This window comes from Zonotrichia albicollis, chromosome 27, assembly GCF_047830755.1.
Source record: "Zonotrichia albicollis isolate bZonAlb1 chromosome 27, bZonAlb1.hap1, whole genome shotgun sequence".
Taxonomy (NCBI): Eukaryota; Metazoa; Chordata; class Aves; order Passeriformes; family Passerellidae; genus Zonotrichia; species Zonotrichia albicollis.
The window spans coordinates 1,924,843-1,940,764 of record NC_133845.1 but is presented as its reverse complement, the minus strand read 5'-3'; the positions used below and the strand labels follow the sequence as shown (position 1 = coordinate 1,940,764).

General features: G+C 51.4%; 1 protein-coding gene across 1 annotated transcript; it reads left to right on the top strand.

The window, feature by feature from the left end:
- The first annotated feature begins 1,605 nt into the window (after positions 1 to 1,605).
- Positions 1,606 to 11,645, top strand: POU2AF2 (POU class 2 homeobox associating factor 2). Its single transcript, XM_074559402.1, has 5 exons — positions 1,606 to 1,615; positions 3,618 to 3,718; positions 8,504 to 8,546; positions 9,503 to 9,807; positions 10,698 to 11,645. Exons 1-5 carry the CDS (start codon positions 1,606 to 1,608, stop codon positions 11,094 to 11,096), a joined length of 858 nt encoding a protein of 285 aa, XP_074415503.1. The 3' UTR covers positions 11,097 to 11,645.
- Positions 11,646 to 15,922: the final 4,277 nt, after the last annotated feature.

Sequence of the window (15,922 nt, the reverse complement as noted above, 5' to 3'; positions counted from 1 at the left end):
AATTCCATTCAAACACAGGATTCTGTCTGGGCAGTGTCAGCTTCTTCCTCTGAATCCTGACGGCGTCACTAAGCCTGAGCGAGGCAGGAAGTTCGTTTCTTTTGATAAGGGAGCAATAAATTTGCTCCCTTATCAGAATAAGTTAATAATAAATTAATTTATTAATAAATTAATAAATTAATACATTAATAAATTAATATAAGAATTCCCTTTTTCTCTGAAAGATTCAGGTGTCCTGTGGCTGCTATCTCACAGTAAGTCCTTCTTTAAAAAGGGTATCTTACCTAGCATCGTTTCTATTTTAACATTTTGTTATAACCTAAAACTATATTTAACACACTACTTAAGAGAATTAATTCAGCATCACTTTCTAACACAACACATATAATACTCATTTTTATATTTGCGCAAAGCCAATCCTAAAATGCCCATTTTTTATTGTTTACATTTCGTTTCTGAGGCTTCTCAGCTTCTCAGGAGAAAAGATTCGCAAAAGGATTTTTCATGAAATATGCCTGTGACACCCAGAGTGTGTTGTGCCAACACACAACAGCTCTGCCCTGATGTGGATGGCAAACACGTGCCCAACTCCACCAAAGTAACCAGAAAATATGGGTGTGATGATCTTTGAATAGAAAACACCAGGCAGGAGGTTTTCATCTCAAAGAAGCCTGGCTGAGCTTTTGTTCTCTCTCTGTTTTCAATGGAATTGTTTTGCAGCCAGCACAGCAAACACCTGCACTGAGCAGCCACAGGATGGGGATTTGACCTTGTGAAAAACGCCAATCATTGTTTTTAAAAGTTTAAAAGTAATAAAAAGGTAATAAAATTGCCCCTTTCCTTTCCTTTCCTTTCCTTTCCTTTCCTTTCCTTTCCTTTCCTTTCCTTTCCTTTCCTTTCCTTTCCTTTCCTTTCCTTTCCTTTCCTTTCCTTTCCTGAAATTTCCTTTCCTTTCCTGAAATTTCCTTTCCTTTCCTTTCCTTTCCTTTCCTTTCCTTTCCTGAAATTTCCTTTCCTGAAATTTCCTTTCCTTTCCTTTCCTTTCCTTTCCTGAAATTTCCTTTCCTTTCCTTTCCTTTCCTGAAATTTCCTTTCCTTTCCTTTCCTTTCCTGAAATTTCCTTTCCTTTCCTGAAATTTCCTTTCCTTTCCTGAAATTTCCTTTCCTTTCCTGAAATTTCCTTTCCTGAAATTTCCTTTCCTGAAATTTCCTTTCCTTTCCTGAAATTTCCTTTCCTGAAATTTCCTGAAATTTCCTTTCCTTTCCTTTCCTGAAATTTCCTTTCCTGAAATTTCCTGATATTTCCTGATATTTCCATGGAATGTCAGCTCAGGCAGGAAGGAGCTCCTGCAGAAGGACCCACACTGACCATGCAAAGTGGAGCCAAACACAGATCCAGGGATTTGCATTTAAGCAAATCCCAAACGAGGCATGATGCTGGAGACATCCCTAAATTCGAAAAACCCATTTCCGCCAGGCTCAGCTGGAACTTCCCCAGGGAATTATGAGCACAGGCTTCACTCTGCTCTGGGGAGCTGATGAGGGACAGATCTGCCCCAAATTCCTGCAGGATCTGGGAGCTGGGACTCGTCAGCAGCACCAACAATGGAAGCAGGTGAGTTCCAGCAGCTCAGATCTTCCCAAGCTGAGGAATCTTCATGGCAATATCAGGGAAGGAACAAACTGTGCTGTCCTTGGGCTCCCATTGAAAAAAAAAAAAAAAAAAAAAAACCAAAAAATTTGTCTAGAATAGATATGTGACATCTTAAATGTCCCAATAATTTAATAGTATCAATTAATATTCTGCCTTTTCCAGGCTGAATTTATATTCCTTCACAGAGCAATGCTTTATTCTTATTTTTGCTTTTTTTTCAAAAGGCAGTTAGATCAAAGTGATGTGAAATTGGATTCAGTTTGCTTGGAAATGATTTAAACTCAGGCCTGAAACAGCATTTTCTTCCCCAGTGCTGCCAGTGGCAGAGTTATCTGAAGATTTTTGGATAATCCACTGGCACCAACAGGTCCAGCTGTGTGACAGCTTCAGCCCAGGGTTAGAGGGCTGAGTGAGGCTGAATTAAAACAATTTGGGCAGAGGAATAAGTGAGGATGTGAGAACAGAACAGCAGAGAGATGTGGAAATGATTTTCTAATGCCTTCAGGGCACAGCAAAGGGGTCAGGAAACCTGCGGAGCACCAGGCCCGCTGGAATTCCTCCACCTGGGAGAGCTGATGTCCATTTCTGGCCACTTTTGTTGCTGTTTTTATTTTGGTACTCTCCTCTCCACCTCATTTTTGGGAATCTCTCCCTTGCTTTGTGTTTGCTTTGTGCCTGGCCTTGGCTGAAACTCTCTGGTCAGCACTCAAACACCAACATAAAATTCCTCTTGCCCAAATTTGCAGCTGCTATGACCTCAAAAATAATTAAAAAAAAACCTATTTGGGGCAAGGCCAAGACAGCAGCGTGTTGTTTAAACCCTCCCACCTCTCCTGGTATGTGTGTGTGCGCACCTGGAGCCACAATGGCACCAGAAACGGAGCCAAGGGACACATCCTGAGGGGCAGAAGAGCCAAATGATAAATCCTGGAGATCAAACACATCAGCTGTGCCCTGGCAGTTTGCTCTGCCTCGGGAGAGCGTGCCTGTGTGTTTTCCAAGGGATTAGCTTCAAAGGCAGGCAGGTTTTTTCCGGGATAATTCAATGAAAGCCCCATGGAAGCTCCTCCCTGGCTCCACAGGTGCGAGCTGGGTTCTGGCAGGATAAAAAACCGTCCCTGCATTGTTCCCCAGCTCTCACCTGTGCCACAAACTCTGTGCAAAGCCCAAAATCCAGCCCAGGCTCAGCAGGAGGGCAGATCCCTCGTGCCAAAGCCACCCAGAGCTGGTTTGGGCTGTGCTGGGCTCCAGGGCAAAAAACAGAGCCAGACCCTGCAGGTGCCAGGGCAGGGAGCCTTTGTGCCTTCCCAACAAAATATTCTATTAATAACAACACACAATATTTAATTAATATCAATATTATCTATATATTTATATATATTAAATAGATTTTCTACATTTTCTCTCTATATATTTCTATATATGGGAATATATAATATATTAGATACAGTATGTATATTCCCATTATATATACATATAAGTATACCTAACATTAATATGTTAGATATATTATGTATTATATATAATATATACTTATCTATTATCTATAAAATATATAATGTATATAATATACAATATATAAGGTATATAATATATAAGGTATATAATATATTACATATTACATATTATATATTACATGTACATTATATATTATATATTATATATTATATATTATATGTTATATATTATATATTATATAGAACATAGAAAATAGAAAATAGAAAATATATATATTATATAATTATACATATAATATATAATAGATAATTTATATACCTAGAAATATATATATATATATATATATATATATATATATTTAGATTACAAATACTGCCATATTTCTAGATCTCAGAATTGCAGGTTTGTATTTTCCCCTCCCAACCCGCCGCACAGAGGCGCTGAATTTGCCTCTCCCGGCTGCTCTGTGCTCTCGCTGAACCCTGGCCTCGCTCAGTCCCTGCAGATTTCGGCAAACGCGTGTACCAAGGGGTGCGAGTGAAGCACACGGTCAAGGATCTCCTGGCTGAAAAGCGATCCCGGCAGAGCAGCGGCTCCCGCTTCAGCGTGAGTCCCGTCCCGTCCCCCACTGCTTTTTTAACCCCATAAATTCCCTCATCCCACCCTCTGCTTCAAAAACACTCTGGGACACTGCCAATATTGATAGAATTAATATAATTAGTATAATTGCATGCCCCAAAACATGATGGTTCCTCGACTTTCATATCTCTCAACCTTAAATGCCTCAAAGCCCTTTTTTTTTATCTTTTTCAAGCATGGCAGTGATGTTAAATTCCCTTTTCCTTTCACATCCCACGTGTGACACCTTCCCAAGCCAAGTTCCTTTTCCAGCAGCTACACTTGGACAAGTCAGTGCCCTGAAAATATCTGTCCTTCCCCGAATGCTGAGCTCCTTCCAGCTCCTCTCAGGGTGCCAGGGATGGGATGGGCTGGAAAGAGGCCAAGCATCAGCTTGGAAGAGATGATTTCCTCTCAAAGTGCTTCTATGGCAACAGCAAACCCAAGTCCTGCTGCACTACATTGGATTTATGTCTCTATTCCCAGCCAGAAAAGTGAGGCTGTCCCACAAGGGGACATGATATTGTGGTGGCAGGATGTGGTGGCATCCAGAAAGGGACACAGTATTGTGATGGCAGGGTGTGGTGGCATCCAGAAGGGGACACAATATTGTGGTGGCAGGATCTGGTGGCACCTAGAAGGGGACACAATATTGTGGTGGCATCCACAAGGGGACACGATATTGTGATGGCAGGATGTGGTGGCAGCCAGAAGGGGACACAGTATTGTGGTGGCATCCAGAAGGGGACACAATATTGTGATGGCAGGATGTGGTGGCATCCAGAAAGGGACACAGTATTGTGGTGGCAGGGTGTGGTGGCATCCAGAAGGGGACACAGTATTGTGGTGGCATCCAGAAAGGGACATAATATTGTGATGGCAGGGTGTGGTGGCATCCAGAAAGGGACACAATATTGTGATGGCAGGGTGTGGTGGCATCCAGAAGGGGACACAATATTGTGATGGCAGGGTGTGGTGGCATCCAGTGGCACGAGGAACGTTCCCTGGGTGCTCCTGGCACTCACCTGTGCTGGGCAAAGCTCCTCACCTCCATCTGGGATAGTGGCAGAGGAGGGGGAGCGGGAGCTGTGTCCTGCAGGGAGAGAGAGGGAGCAGAGCCTGGGATCACTGTTTTTTTCCCCCAAAACCATTCACCTCTGCCTTCTTTTTTATACTGAAGGAGCCTCATGGTGACTTACTTGCTGTGACTTTCAGGCCCATTAACTCTGCAACAAAATAGGCAGAAAAAAAACCCCAAAACAGGATTGAGCATCACCAAACAGCAAAATCCAGCCACTCATCCATCCCACAGGCTCAGCTGCTGCAGGGAGGCAGAAGCCCCCTGAGGGAAGAGTCACTGGGCAGGGCACACTCCCAGCTGGCAGATATTTAGCAGGAGTTCTGTTGGAATCTCTAGCTTGTCAGAGTGACCCCAAGAAGAGTTTGAAATTCTCTTTTCCCAGCCCAGAACTTGAAGAAGGAGTCAGGGCTCTTCATTTCTCAGTCTCAAGGTTGTTTATTGTATCTTATCTATAAAAAATTTTCTCCTGCCCTGCCGAGGTCCATCCAGCAGGACAGTCCAAGGCACTCTGCCTGCCCTCAGGGTGGTGTTATGTCTTTATACTAAAAATTCATGTACATTATTTATAATTACTTCCCAATACCCATCACCTATGTCAGACAGTGAGCTTCTACTCTAAACCAATCCAAAATTGCCAACATCACAGCAGAAGATGGAGGCCAAGAAGAAGAAGAATGAGAAAGGCCGGATACACCCAGTTCTCTCCACCTTGCCTCCTGAACCCCCATGCCAAAAACCCCAAAATCTACTTTTCCACCCTGTGATAACCTCACTATTATTCTACCTAAACTGTTGTGGCTTGCTGATCCTCATAGAAGGTTGGTAGTTTGCTCCACAGGTCACAATCAAACCCACAGGGGCATTTTGGGCTCTGTGCCAGGGCCTCTGAGCCCCCTGGCAGGGATCCTGGCCATCCTGGACAGCCAGAGGGATGTTCTGGGTTCTGACAGAGTTCTTGGGAAGCAGCTGAGAAAACATCTCCTGTTGGTGCTATCACCAGTGACCCGCTCCCTGTGTGGAGGCGGCAGCTTCAAGAGCCACAGAGGAAACGCCCTGGGACTGTAAAACCCTCCTGGATTTATTGCCCTGGGCTTTGTGCTCCGAGCCCAGCATTGCGTGTGTGCCTACCTGATGCAAAACCAGCCCTGCTGCTCATTCCCTGCGAGAGACAAAAAATGATTGTGCAGGGCAAACATCCGTATTTGCTCGGACGTATCATGAAAAGAGCAGCTGGGAGTGCAGCTCTGTTTGTCTGGCAGAATACAACCCAGAAAACAAGCCCGGGGCAGATAACTGAACACCCCTGTGGCTGTTGGTGATGCAGGGTCATTTAGCTGCATCTTTTGTTTGAGGGTGATCTTTGCTCCAGAATGAAACCAGCCCTGGGCAGTTGTTGGTGCCAGGCCTTACCACCACCCTAGCCTGAACCTCCTCACTCATCCTCCTCCTTACCCTGGGAGTAGTCTATGAATGAATTCAAGGTGGATTAGAATGAGCAGAATAACAGAAAGTTAGTCTAACTTTGAGTTCAAGGCAGATTAGAATGAGCAGAATAACAGAAAGTTAGTCTAATTAAGACAGTTGATTTCGACTAAACAAATGTTAGCTCCCACCCTATCACTTCCTTTACATCCTACCTCCATCTAAGCTTCTCCTCAGCCTTCACCCTCAGCAGAGCAGAGTTTTAGGATGAGGTTTCAACAATTTCCTGGCAGCCAGGCCCTGCACACATGGAGAGATGGAAATCAGGGGGTGCTGTGAGGAAACCCACCCAAAATCAGGGCTCAGGGCTGGGATTTAGGGAGGCTGTGAGTTTTCCTTTGCATAGGTGTGAGCCTGCAGGTGTTCTCTGCAGGGTGAAAGATTTCCTGTGGAAGGATTCCTGCCTTCTCTGAGGTGCCTGCACAGGGGAAGCAGTGCAGTGCTACGGTTTAAAGAGGATTCATTGCTCAGCACTCCCAGGGCAGGGACACTCAGCCAGCACTGCCCTGCCCAGGCCCAGCTTTGCTTTTATGGAGGATTTCTGTCCCTTCAGCTGCTCCACTCCCCCAGAGAGGGGATGCCCTGATGCCAAAGCGCTGCCACAGGGCAGGGCCAGGTCATCATTTGGAGCTGGATCCTTAAATTCAGGCAGGTTTATAGGGGAGTTAGGAGGCAGTGAAGCAGCAGAGCAATCCCAGGCAGGATCTGTGGCTGGCCATGGGCAGGGCAGGCTGAGCCCAGCTTATCAGCAGCTGGACACACTCTGGGCCCCAGGGAGGCTGAGCAGAAGTGCAGGAGATCCAGGCTCCCATTGCCATGGCAGGCAAAGGAAGCACTGCAGGGAGGAAATGAACTAATGGGTCTCAATTAAGGCAGATAAGGAGCAAGAGGGGAATGAAATGCAGAGCTCTGCTCTGATGAGGCCGAGGTTGGGCTGCAGCAGAGGCTCCTGCACTGAATCCAGGCAGGCAAAGCCCTGGTGGCTCCTGTCACCTTGGGTACTCCTCAGCACAGGTGTGTACACACAGCCAGGCAGGGCCAGGGGCTGTTGAACAGACAGGATCAAAGATTAAATGCTCTGGTAACTGGAAATGATCCCTGCTGGAGGCTGCCAGCTGTGCCCAGGGAGCTGGCAGAGCATCCCAGCTGCCATCCCTGCAGCCCCATGTGCTCTGGGCAGCATCTGAACCTCCCAGCTTGGCTTTTTCCTCTAAAAGTGACCTGGATTTGCATGGGATGGCTTCAGGTGGGGACAGGTGCAAGCCCTGCCTGTGTGACAAGGACACTCCTCTGTCCACAAGCCCAGGGGCTCCTTCCTGTCACCTCCTGTCACCTCTGCAGGCCATGTGGCCCGGGCAGGCTCAGGGCTCATTTCCATGGTGGAGCAGGGAGCAGCTGCAAACCTTCCCTTGCAGCAGAAGGAAGTCCTCAGAGCTGGCAAATTTAATTCAAATCTAAACCTCGAAATTTGGTTGCCTGCTGTGGCAGGAACCTCCTGTTTGCACTATGCAAACTGGACAGAGCGTGCCACCAGCGTGGCAGGGGACAGCAGAGTGACAGCAGAGTGACAGCAGGGCAGCTGGGGGCTCTCTGTTCCTCTCTGGAGCTCCCCAAAGCAGAGCTCAGCAGGATTCCAGAGGAGCAGATGCCTTTGCTCAGTGCTTTGTAAGGAATTAGGCACTGGGAGCTCCACTCCAGGGGTAATTCTCCTTCACCTGGGACCAAGAGGAGAGGATGATGATTAAAATAATAATAATAATAAAAAATAATACCACCATTGCTGTAAGATCCAAACAGTATTTAGGAGCTGTCTTTCCACCCACCCTGCCAGGAAGGGCCAGGTAAAGCAGCCCTGGGGCAGCAGAGCCAGCCCAGCTGAGTTGGAATCTGCCCCTTTTGGCCACTCAAGGGATCAGATCTCACCTTGCCTGGTTTGTGCCAACAGCCAAGGACTCCTCAGTGTTCTGCCTGCCTTGAGGGACCCTGTGGGACAGGAGGAAGAAGCCAGTTATCTTGATACTCCTCCTCTTAGCAGCTCTGCTCAAGACCTTCACAATCTCTGCTTAGCCTACATCTGTTAATTCCTGTGAGGAAATCATGGAGTTAAACCCTTCCCAGCAGCCAGGCTGAAATAATGTGTGTGAATCCCACTCAGAGAGCTGCCTTGCTTTGGAAAGTCATCCTTTCAAACATCTCTTTATCTTTTGCAGGGCAGCACCAGCACAGCACAGTCACCCTTTGGCCAAATGCCAGGTGAGGTTTGCCCTCCATGCTAAACACCTTCCCTGCAGGTGGGAGGGTTGGCACAGCCCTTCTGTTCTCCCCCAGAGGATGTGGAACAAGCCCCAGAGCAGGGCCACCCCTCAGAGGGAGCCCAGGAGGAAAGGAATTAAAAGAATCAGGAAAAAGAACAGCAATAATTTGTATAAAATCCTCAAAGTGAGTAATTAAAGCAGTTCCCACCTCCTTTAGCAGAGGAGCTGTGCAGAACCCCTCCTTTTCCTCCTGTGTTTTCCCATTTTCCCTGGAGCTGCAGAGAGAAAGCACAAAAGCAGGAGCTGCCCTGTTTCATGCCTTGGCTCTCGGGCAGGGAGAGCAGAGTGAGGCCGGAACCTCCTCCCCAGGGCTGTGGCAGAGCGAGGAGGAAGCGCAGGCTGAGCTGACCTCCATCCCCCTGCCCTCCTGTTTAAAGCTCCCCCAACACTTTGGGTTTGCTGCAGATGGAGTCACCAGGTGGAACCAAAAGCACCTCTGTGCTCACACACCTGTGTCAGGGCAGGGATGTCACCCTGATTTTTTAAGTTTTTCTAAGCCTTCTGTTGTTTACATTCTTGTAGCAAACTTGCTCACACACTTTCTGTAAATAACTCATTGTTTTGCATTCCTCCATGGAGGAGGAGAAATTTGATGGGCTGTTGGTTTGTCCAGTGTCATTGGAGAGCTGGCACTGTCACCCTCCAATCCACTGTCACTTTTGGAAATCTATAAGTGTTGGAGTCAGAAATTAAACTTCCCTTTTTACCTTGAGAGCAGCAGTGTGTGCTCATGTTGTTTGGTGTCCTACAGTGCCACAGGGTGGGTTCCTGGGTGATGCTGGAGAGAAAACAGCTCTGCTTTGCACCCATAGGGGTGTCCATCATTCTGTGGCAGCTGTTAGAATTTTCTTTACACTTTTCTTTTCACTTTCCCACCCCATTTTCTGTCCCCAGGCTCTCCCACCACCGCTGGTTACTACGGCGTGCGCAGACCCTTCCCATCCGAGCTGGATTTCCACGGCACCAAGCAGTTTGGCAGCGATGCCTACCCCTCCCCTCTGGCCTCCAAGCCCTTCTCCTGCGACCCCTCTGCCCCCCAGGGCTGCCCAGCCCTGCTGGAGCCCTATCTCAGCGAGCAGTTCGGGGATCACCGTGCTGCTCCTCCTCCTCTCCCGGCTGCCACCAGTTCCTTCTTCAGCGCTCCGGCCGTGCCCCCTCTGCTGCCATCCTTCCCCGGTGACACGGGACACTTCCTGCTCGTGAGTGCCTCCATGGCTCTGTCCCCAGGGCAGGGTCACCCCCTCTAATGTGGGGTTCAGTCAGGGGGGCTGGTGGGGGAAGGATGTGGCTGTCACAGGAGCAGCCATGGCAGGTGGGGCAGGGCTCTGCAGGGAGCGTTTTCTCTTTGGTTCCATCTAAATGTGGTTTTTCTCCTTGGTTCCATCTAAATGTCCCCTGTTCCTCTTGGAGACATCCCTGGAGACTCCCGTTCTGCCCTGAACAGGACACTGCCCCCAGGCTCAGGGTGGGATTGTGCAGGGCCAGGAGCAGGATTTGATGGTCTTGTGGGTCCCTTCCAGCTCAGGATAACTCTGTGATTCTATGGTTTTATGAATCCCTCCCTCCCTGAGGTTCTAGAAACATCCCTTGGTGACTCCAGGCTCCCTATCCCAGCTCCACTCACAGCCCCACCACAGAGCTCCTGGATCCTGTGGGATCAGGGCTGGTCAGTCCTACTGGGACCCTGCCCCAGGCCCTGCTGACGAGATGGAAGTTCCCTTTCACACTTGAAAACCCAAACACTGCTGATAGGATGGACATTCCCCTTAAAACTTAAAACACCAAACACTGCTGCCAGGATGGAAGTTCCCTTTCATACTTAATACCCCAATCACTGCTGATAGGATGGATGTTCCCTTGCACACTTAAAACCTCAAACATCACTGATAGGATGGATGTTCCCTTGCACAGCTCAAACCTCAAACACTGCTGATAGGAGGGATGTTCTCTTTCATATTTTAAACACCAGACACTACTCCAGAGCCACAGAAACCCTTTGGGCATTCCCAGGGATAGAAATTCCATTCCCTCCAGGACAGGCTTTTGTTCCTAAGCGTTCTCCTTGCCTTCTCTCCCTGTTTCCCTGCAGAGAGAGCCCTGGGAGCAGCCCTCACCCGAGAGCCTTGGCCAGCCTGACAGTGCCTGCTCGGAGCCCCTGCAGGCGCTCCCTGCCACCTCCAGCTGCCTCTCCCTGCCCGAACCCGGAGCTGCTTCCCCGTTCCGAGGCTCAGGCTGGAGCCCAGCCCTCCCTGGAGCCCAGCCCTACCCTCTGCACCCCCTTGAAGACACCCACTACTCCCCCAGCTATGCTGCCACCTCGCCCTACAGCCTGTCCCCGTTCATGGCCGTGGCCAGCGAGCCCTCCAGGATGAGCCACCTGTGCCCAGAGCCACCCTCGGAGCCACCACACCTTCCCGAGCACTCTGCCTGGGCCAAAGAGGATGGAGGTGCCCTCTGGGGGACTTATGAAGGCAGGAGAACTTATTGAGGAGAGAAGAGCTGGAGGAAAGAGAACCAGACCGTTATAAAGCAAATTTTACCCTCCTTCCTATGGTGGTGTTCGCAGGGGTCCCAGGATGAGGGAAGAGATGAGAATCTTGACTCCATCTTTCAGAAGGCTGATTTATTATTTCATGATACATATTATATTAAAAGAAAATGATATCTTAAAACTGTACTAAAAGAATAGAAGAAAAGATTTCATCAGAAACCTAGAAAAGAATAAAATGATAATAAAATCTTGTGACTGCTCACAGCCTCGACACAGGTGGCTGTCATTGGTCATCAAGTGAAAACAATTTCACATGTTAAGTAAACAATTCTCCAAATCACATTCCAAAGCAGCAAAATGTGGAGAAGATGAAGCTTCCCAGCTTCTCCGAATAAAAGATCCTAATGAAAAGATTTTTCAGAAAATATGCCTGTAACACCTTCCTAAAACTGCTCCTTCAAGCGTGATGCTTTGTGCTCTGGTCAGAAACTCGATCACTGGACACAGCACACTGAGCCTTCTGGTGCCTCCAGAAAGGGATTTCTCCAAGCCCCACAAGTAAAATACTCAGCCTGAAAAACCACAGTAAAATATCAAGTTAAAACCCTCTGTGCTCTGCAGTTTTTTTCTGCAACAAGGATCCCTCCTCAGAGGGCTTTGCCAGCCTAAATGGTCTGGGGGCTCTGGAGGGTGTGGGCACTGCCCTGCCTGCTGCCCTGTGCCCGACGAAGCCTCACCATCCCTGAAGGGCACCAAATACTCCATCCCTGACACTCCTTTTACCCTGAACGAGCTCACAGCACATCCACATCCACCTGGTGTGCTGGCAGTGCCAACGGGACCAGAACCCAGCCCCAGGGGCATCCAGGTGGCCTGGCAGTGGAAGGGGGAGCGATAGCCAGCCCTGGGGACATCCAAGTGGGCTGGTAGTGCCAATAGGACCAGCCCCGGGGGCATCCAGGGGTGCAGGCAGTGCCAATGGCACCAGTCACCAGCCCCGGGGGCACCCAGGTGGGCTAACAATGCCAATGGCACTGGTAACCAGCCCTGGGGACATCCAGGCGGGCTGGCAGTGCCAATGTGAGCAGCATCCAGCCCCAGGGGCATCCAGGTGGGCTGGCAATGCCAATGGCACTGGTAACCAGCCCCAGGGGCATCCAGGTGGGCTGGCAGTGCCAATGTGAGCAGTATCCAGCCCCAGGGGCATCCAGGTGGGCTGGCAATGCCAATGGCACTGGTAACCAGCCCCAGGGGCATCCAGGTGGGCTGGCAGTGCCAACGGGAGCAGTATCTAGCCCTGGGGACACCCAGGTGTGCTGGCACTGCCAATGTCACCGGTCGCCAGCCCCGTGGCCACTAGAGGTAGCTCTGCACACACGAACACCGCCATGGAGCCCTCCCAGAGCTGCACACCCTGCACTGTCCCCAAAGGGGTCACTCCCTTCGGCCCAGCTCACCCCTAAACCTGGCACCGCCAGCAGCAGCAGCAGGAGGAGGCTCTGGAACATTCCAGCCCCAGGGAATGTGTGGGGATGAGGAGCTTTCAATGGATGAGGCGCTGCAATCCCTCCTTGCCTTTCCTCCTTAAATCCTGGGGAATTTGAAGCTTTCCCAGCCCCTTCCACTCTGAGTGGCAGCTGTGGAGCCTCCAGGGCTGGCTCTGCCCAGCCAGAGCTGTTCCCCCATCCATCCCTTCAGGGTGTGCAGCTCTCCTGGCCCCACATACAGCCCTGTCCCCCCAAACCTGAGCCCAGTTTGAGCCTTTTCCACCCCACAGCTGTCAGCATTGCTGGGCTGAGCCCCAGGGTCCATCTGATCTGCTCCTTGTGCCAGGTGAGCAGGGCCACCAGGCCATGGTGGCTGTGCTGCCCTCAGGCCCTGGGCAGAAGCAGGGACAGGGTTTGGAGCTGTCTTTGAGGTGTTTGACCCACTCAGGCATTCACTCCTAACCCAGGCAGGGATTTCCTAGGGGTTTGAGCAGCAGGGACAGGGTTTGGAGCTGTATTTAAGGGGTTTGACTCCAGCATCCAGCAGGGATTTCCTCAGCCTGGAAATGCTCTGCAGCCCAGTAACAGCCAGAGCTGCCCTTCCATTCTGCTTCAGCTCTCAGCTTGTGGCTGGAAAATGTTCAATTTGGCACCTGTGGAGGTGTCACTGCTGGGCTGAGCCCCGGGGACCATCCAGTGACTCCCCCAGGGCCTGAGCTGTTCCTTCTGCCAGGGGCTGAAGGTCAGGCCCTGAACCAGGCCATGGTGGCTGTGCTGCCCTCAGGCTCTGGGCAGAAGCAGGGACAGGGTTTGGAGCTGTCTTTGAGGTGTTTGACCCACTCAGGCACTCACTCCTAACCCAGGCAGGGTTTTCCTCATCCTGGAAAGGCTCTGAGGCCCAGGAACAGCCAGAACTCTGCTGCCTCCTGAGGGCACCCAGCTCCCCCAGGGCTGGAGCTGGCAGCCTGCAGGCTCTGCTCTCTGCTTTCAGGGGTAAACAATCACCACCCCAGCTCCCTGCAGCCTGCACACACCCACTGCTGCTCCATCCCCACTAAGGGAAGGCTTTCAGATCCCAAATTCCTCAGTGAGACCCCCTCCCCTCCCTGCACAGCACATTCCTTAGGTGGGCTCCTCTCCTGGTGGGCTGTGTCCCTATAAAGCTGTCCCAGGCAAGGCTGGGCCTACCAGGAGCTGCAGGGGCACATTTCAGAGGCAGGAATGGCCTCACTCCCCACAGAAATCAAGTGTTATTTGTTCAACTTAAAAGAAAAAAAGAAAAAAAAAAGATTCTGCTGTGACGACAGCCAGCCTGAGCTGCTGGTAGATGATTAACAGCCTGGCCTGCTCTCTGCCTCACTCCTGCCCCTGCCTCAGGTTGTGGTCCCCAGGGAAAAGCTTAAAAGCAGCCTAAAAACCCCAATTCCAGCAGTGCTGGGAGGGGATGTTCATCCCAAAACTCTGAGCCACACGCTGAGCCCCACAGCTGCAGCTCCCAGGGCAGGCCAGCACTGGGCTTTGTGAGGAAAAGGCCGATTTGTGCAGCACAAACAGCCTGAACAGGGGGAAAGCTCAAATAAACTCCAGGGTGAGCCCAGCATCCAGGCAGAGGGAGGGAATGCTGTGGGGACAAGTGGGCCCAGCTAACTTCAGCCACCCAGGTGCCCAGGGCAGCCTCTTTGTTAGGCCACTCCTGCCCGCTGTCATGTGGGCCCCAAAATCTCAGAATTTAGCCCTAAAAAGTGAAAAAATGTGCAAAAAGCAAGTCAGTCCGTTGCAGAGTGCTCAGTGCAGGTAGCAAATGAAATCTGAGAGGGCTGGAGCCCAGCCTGTGCATCTGAGGGGAAAACACTGAGCTGCTTTGGAGGCATCTGCTTCATTCAGGGAAAGATGGATAAAACCCTGCAAATGTCCCAAAAGCAAAGGGTGGGGAGGGTGACCCCACCAAATCCTATTCCCCCAGACCCTCTGCTAGATGGGGATGTGCTCGGTTTCACAAAAAGATAGCCCATTTTGTGGAGCCTTTGAATATTCAAATTGAAAGTATCGCGCAATCATTGATTGTCAAATCATTGGTTTCTAGAGGTTTTAAATACTTGGCATTAGGAGAGAAAAACTCAAACTTATACCTGTAGGGATAAAACAATAATATTGTCGGGATCCACCTGCCATTGCCACCGGGCAGGCAGCTCCCCTCACCCCCAAATTTCGAGGCTGACTCCTCTTGCCCCCTTGGCCAGCTTGTGGGGCCGGGGCCACCTCTGCTGCTGCACCGGGCACCTGGCGAGGCGCTGCCCGCTCCGGCTCGGCATGTCCGGTAAGCCCCGCTCTGTCTGCACCCCCGCCGCCCCCGCACCCCGCTTTGGGGCCGTTTCGGGGTTCGCCGGGGTCACTCCGGCAGCGAGGCGATGCCGCCTGCCAAGGCAGGAGGGAGCGGGGAGGGCGGGGAGGAGGGAGGGAGGAGGCACGGCACGATCGGCTGCTGCCCGCCGGGTGCCAGCGCCGGGTGCCGGCTCGGCACGGGGCTCCGCGGGCACCGAGCGGGGCTGCTGCCGGGCTGCCACACCCGGCCGGGGGACCACAGGGGACCCCGCACATCTGGGTGTCCACCCCGCGCCTCTGTGCCCACCCCACATCCCTTTGTGACCACCCCGCACCTCTGGGCGCCTTCTCTACATCTGTGCCCACCCCGCACCTCTGGGTATCTTTGCATCCGCGCCCTCCCTGCATCCCTGTGTGCCAGCCCCACACCTCTAGGTGTCTTCTCTGCATCTGTGCCCTCTCTGCACCTCTGTGCCCACCCTGCACCTCTGGGTACCCTCTCTGCATCTGTGCCCTCCCCACATTCCTGTGTGCCCACCTCGCACCTCTGGGTGCTCTCTGCATCTGTGCCCTCCCTGCATCTCTGGGTGCCCACCCCACACACTCCGCCCCAGCCACACTGGCCCTGAATCCCAGCCCCACTGTCTGACCCCGAGTCCACCCCCTGTCCTTGTCACCCACCCTCCCAGCCTTTCCCTCGATGCCCAGCACCATCACTGTGCCCCTGGACCCCCAGCCCCGTCACCCTGCTCTCTGTGCCCCAGAATCATCACTCTGTTCCCTGGCCCCCGACCCACCCTGCCCACCCTCCTCCCTGACCCCCCGTCCATCACCTTGCCCCTGAGTCCCAAATCCATCGCCCTGCCCTTGACCCCCAGCCCACCCTGCCCACCCTGCTCCTTGACCCCAACCCCACCCCAGCCTGTCCTTGTCACCCTGCTCCTGATTCCCCACCTGCCCTGCCCACTCTGTGCCCACCCTCACCATCCCACCCTCGGCCCTGCCGCCTCAGAG

Bases quoted from the DNA above. Each gene is read 5' to 3' on its own strand.
- POU2AF2 (XM_074559402.1), top strand. The intron at 3,719-8,503 runs GTGAGTCCCGTC...TATCTTTTGCAG, and splicing joins GCAGCGGCTCCCGCTTCAGC to GGCAGCACCAGCACAGCACA. The intron at 8,547-9,502 runs GTGAGGTTTGCC...TTCTGTCCCCAG, and splicing joins ACCCTTTGGCCAAATGCCAG to GCTCTCCCACCACCGCTGGT.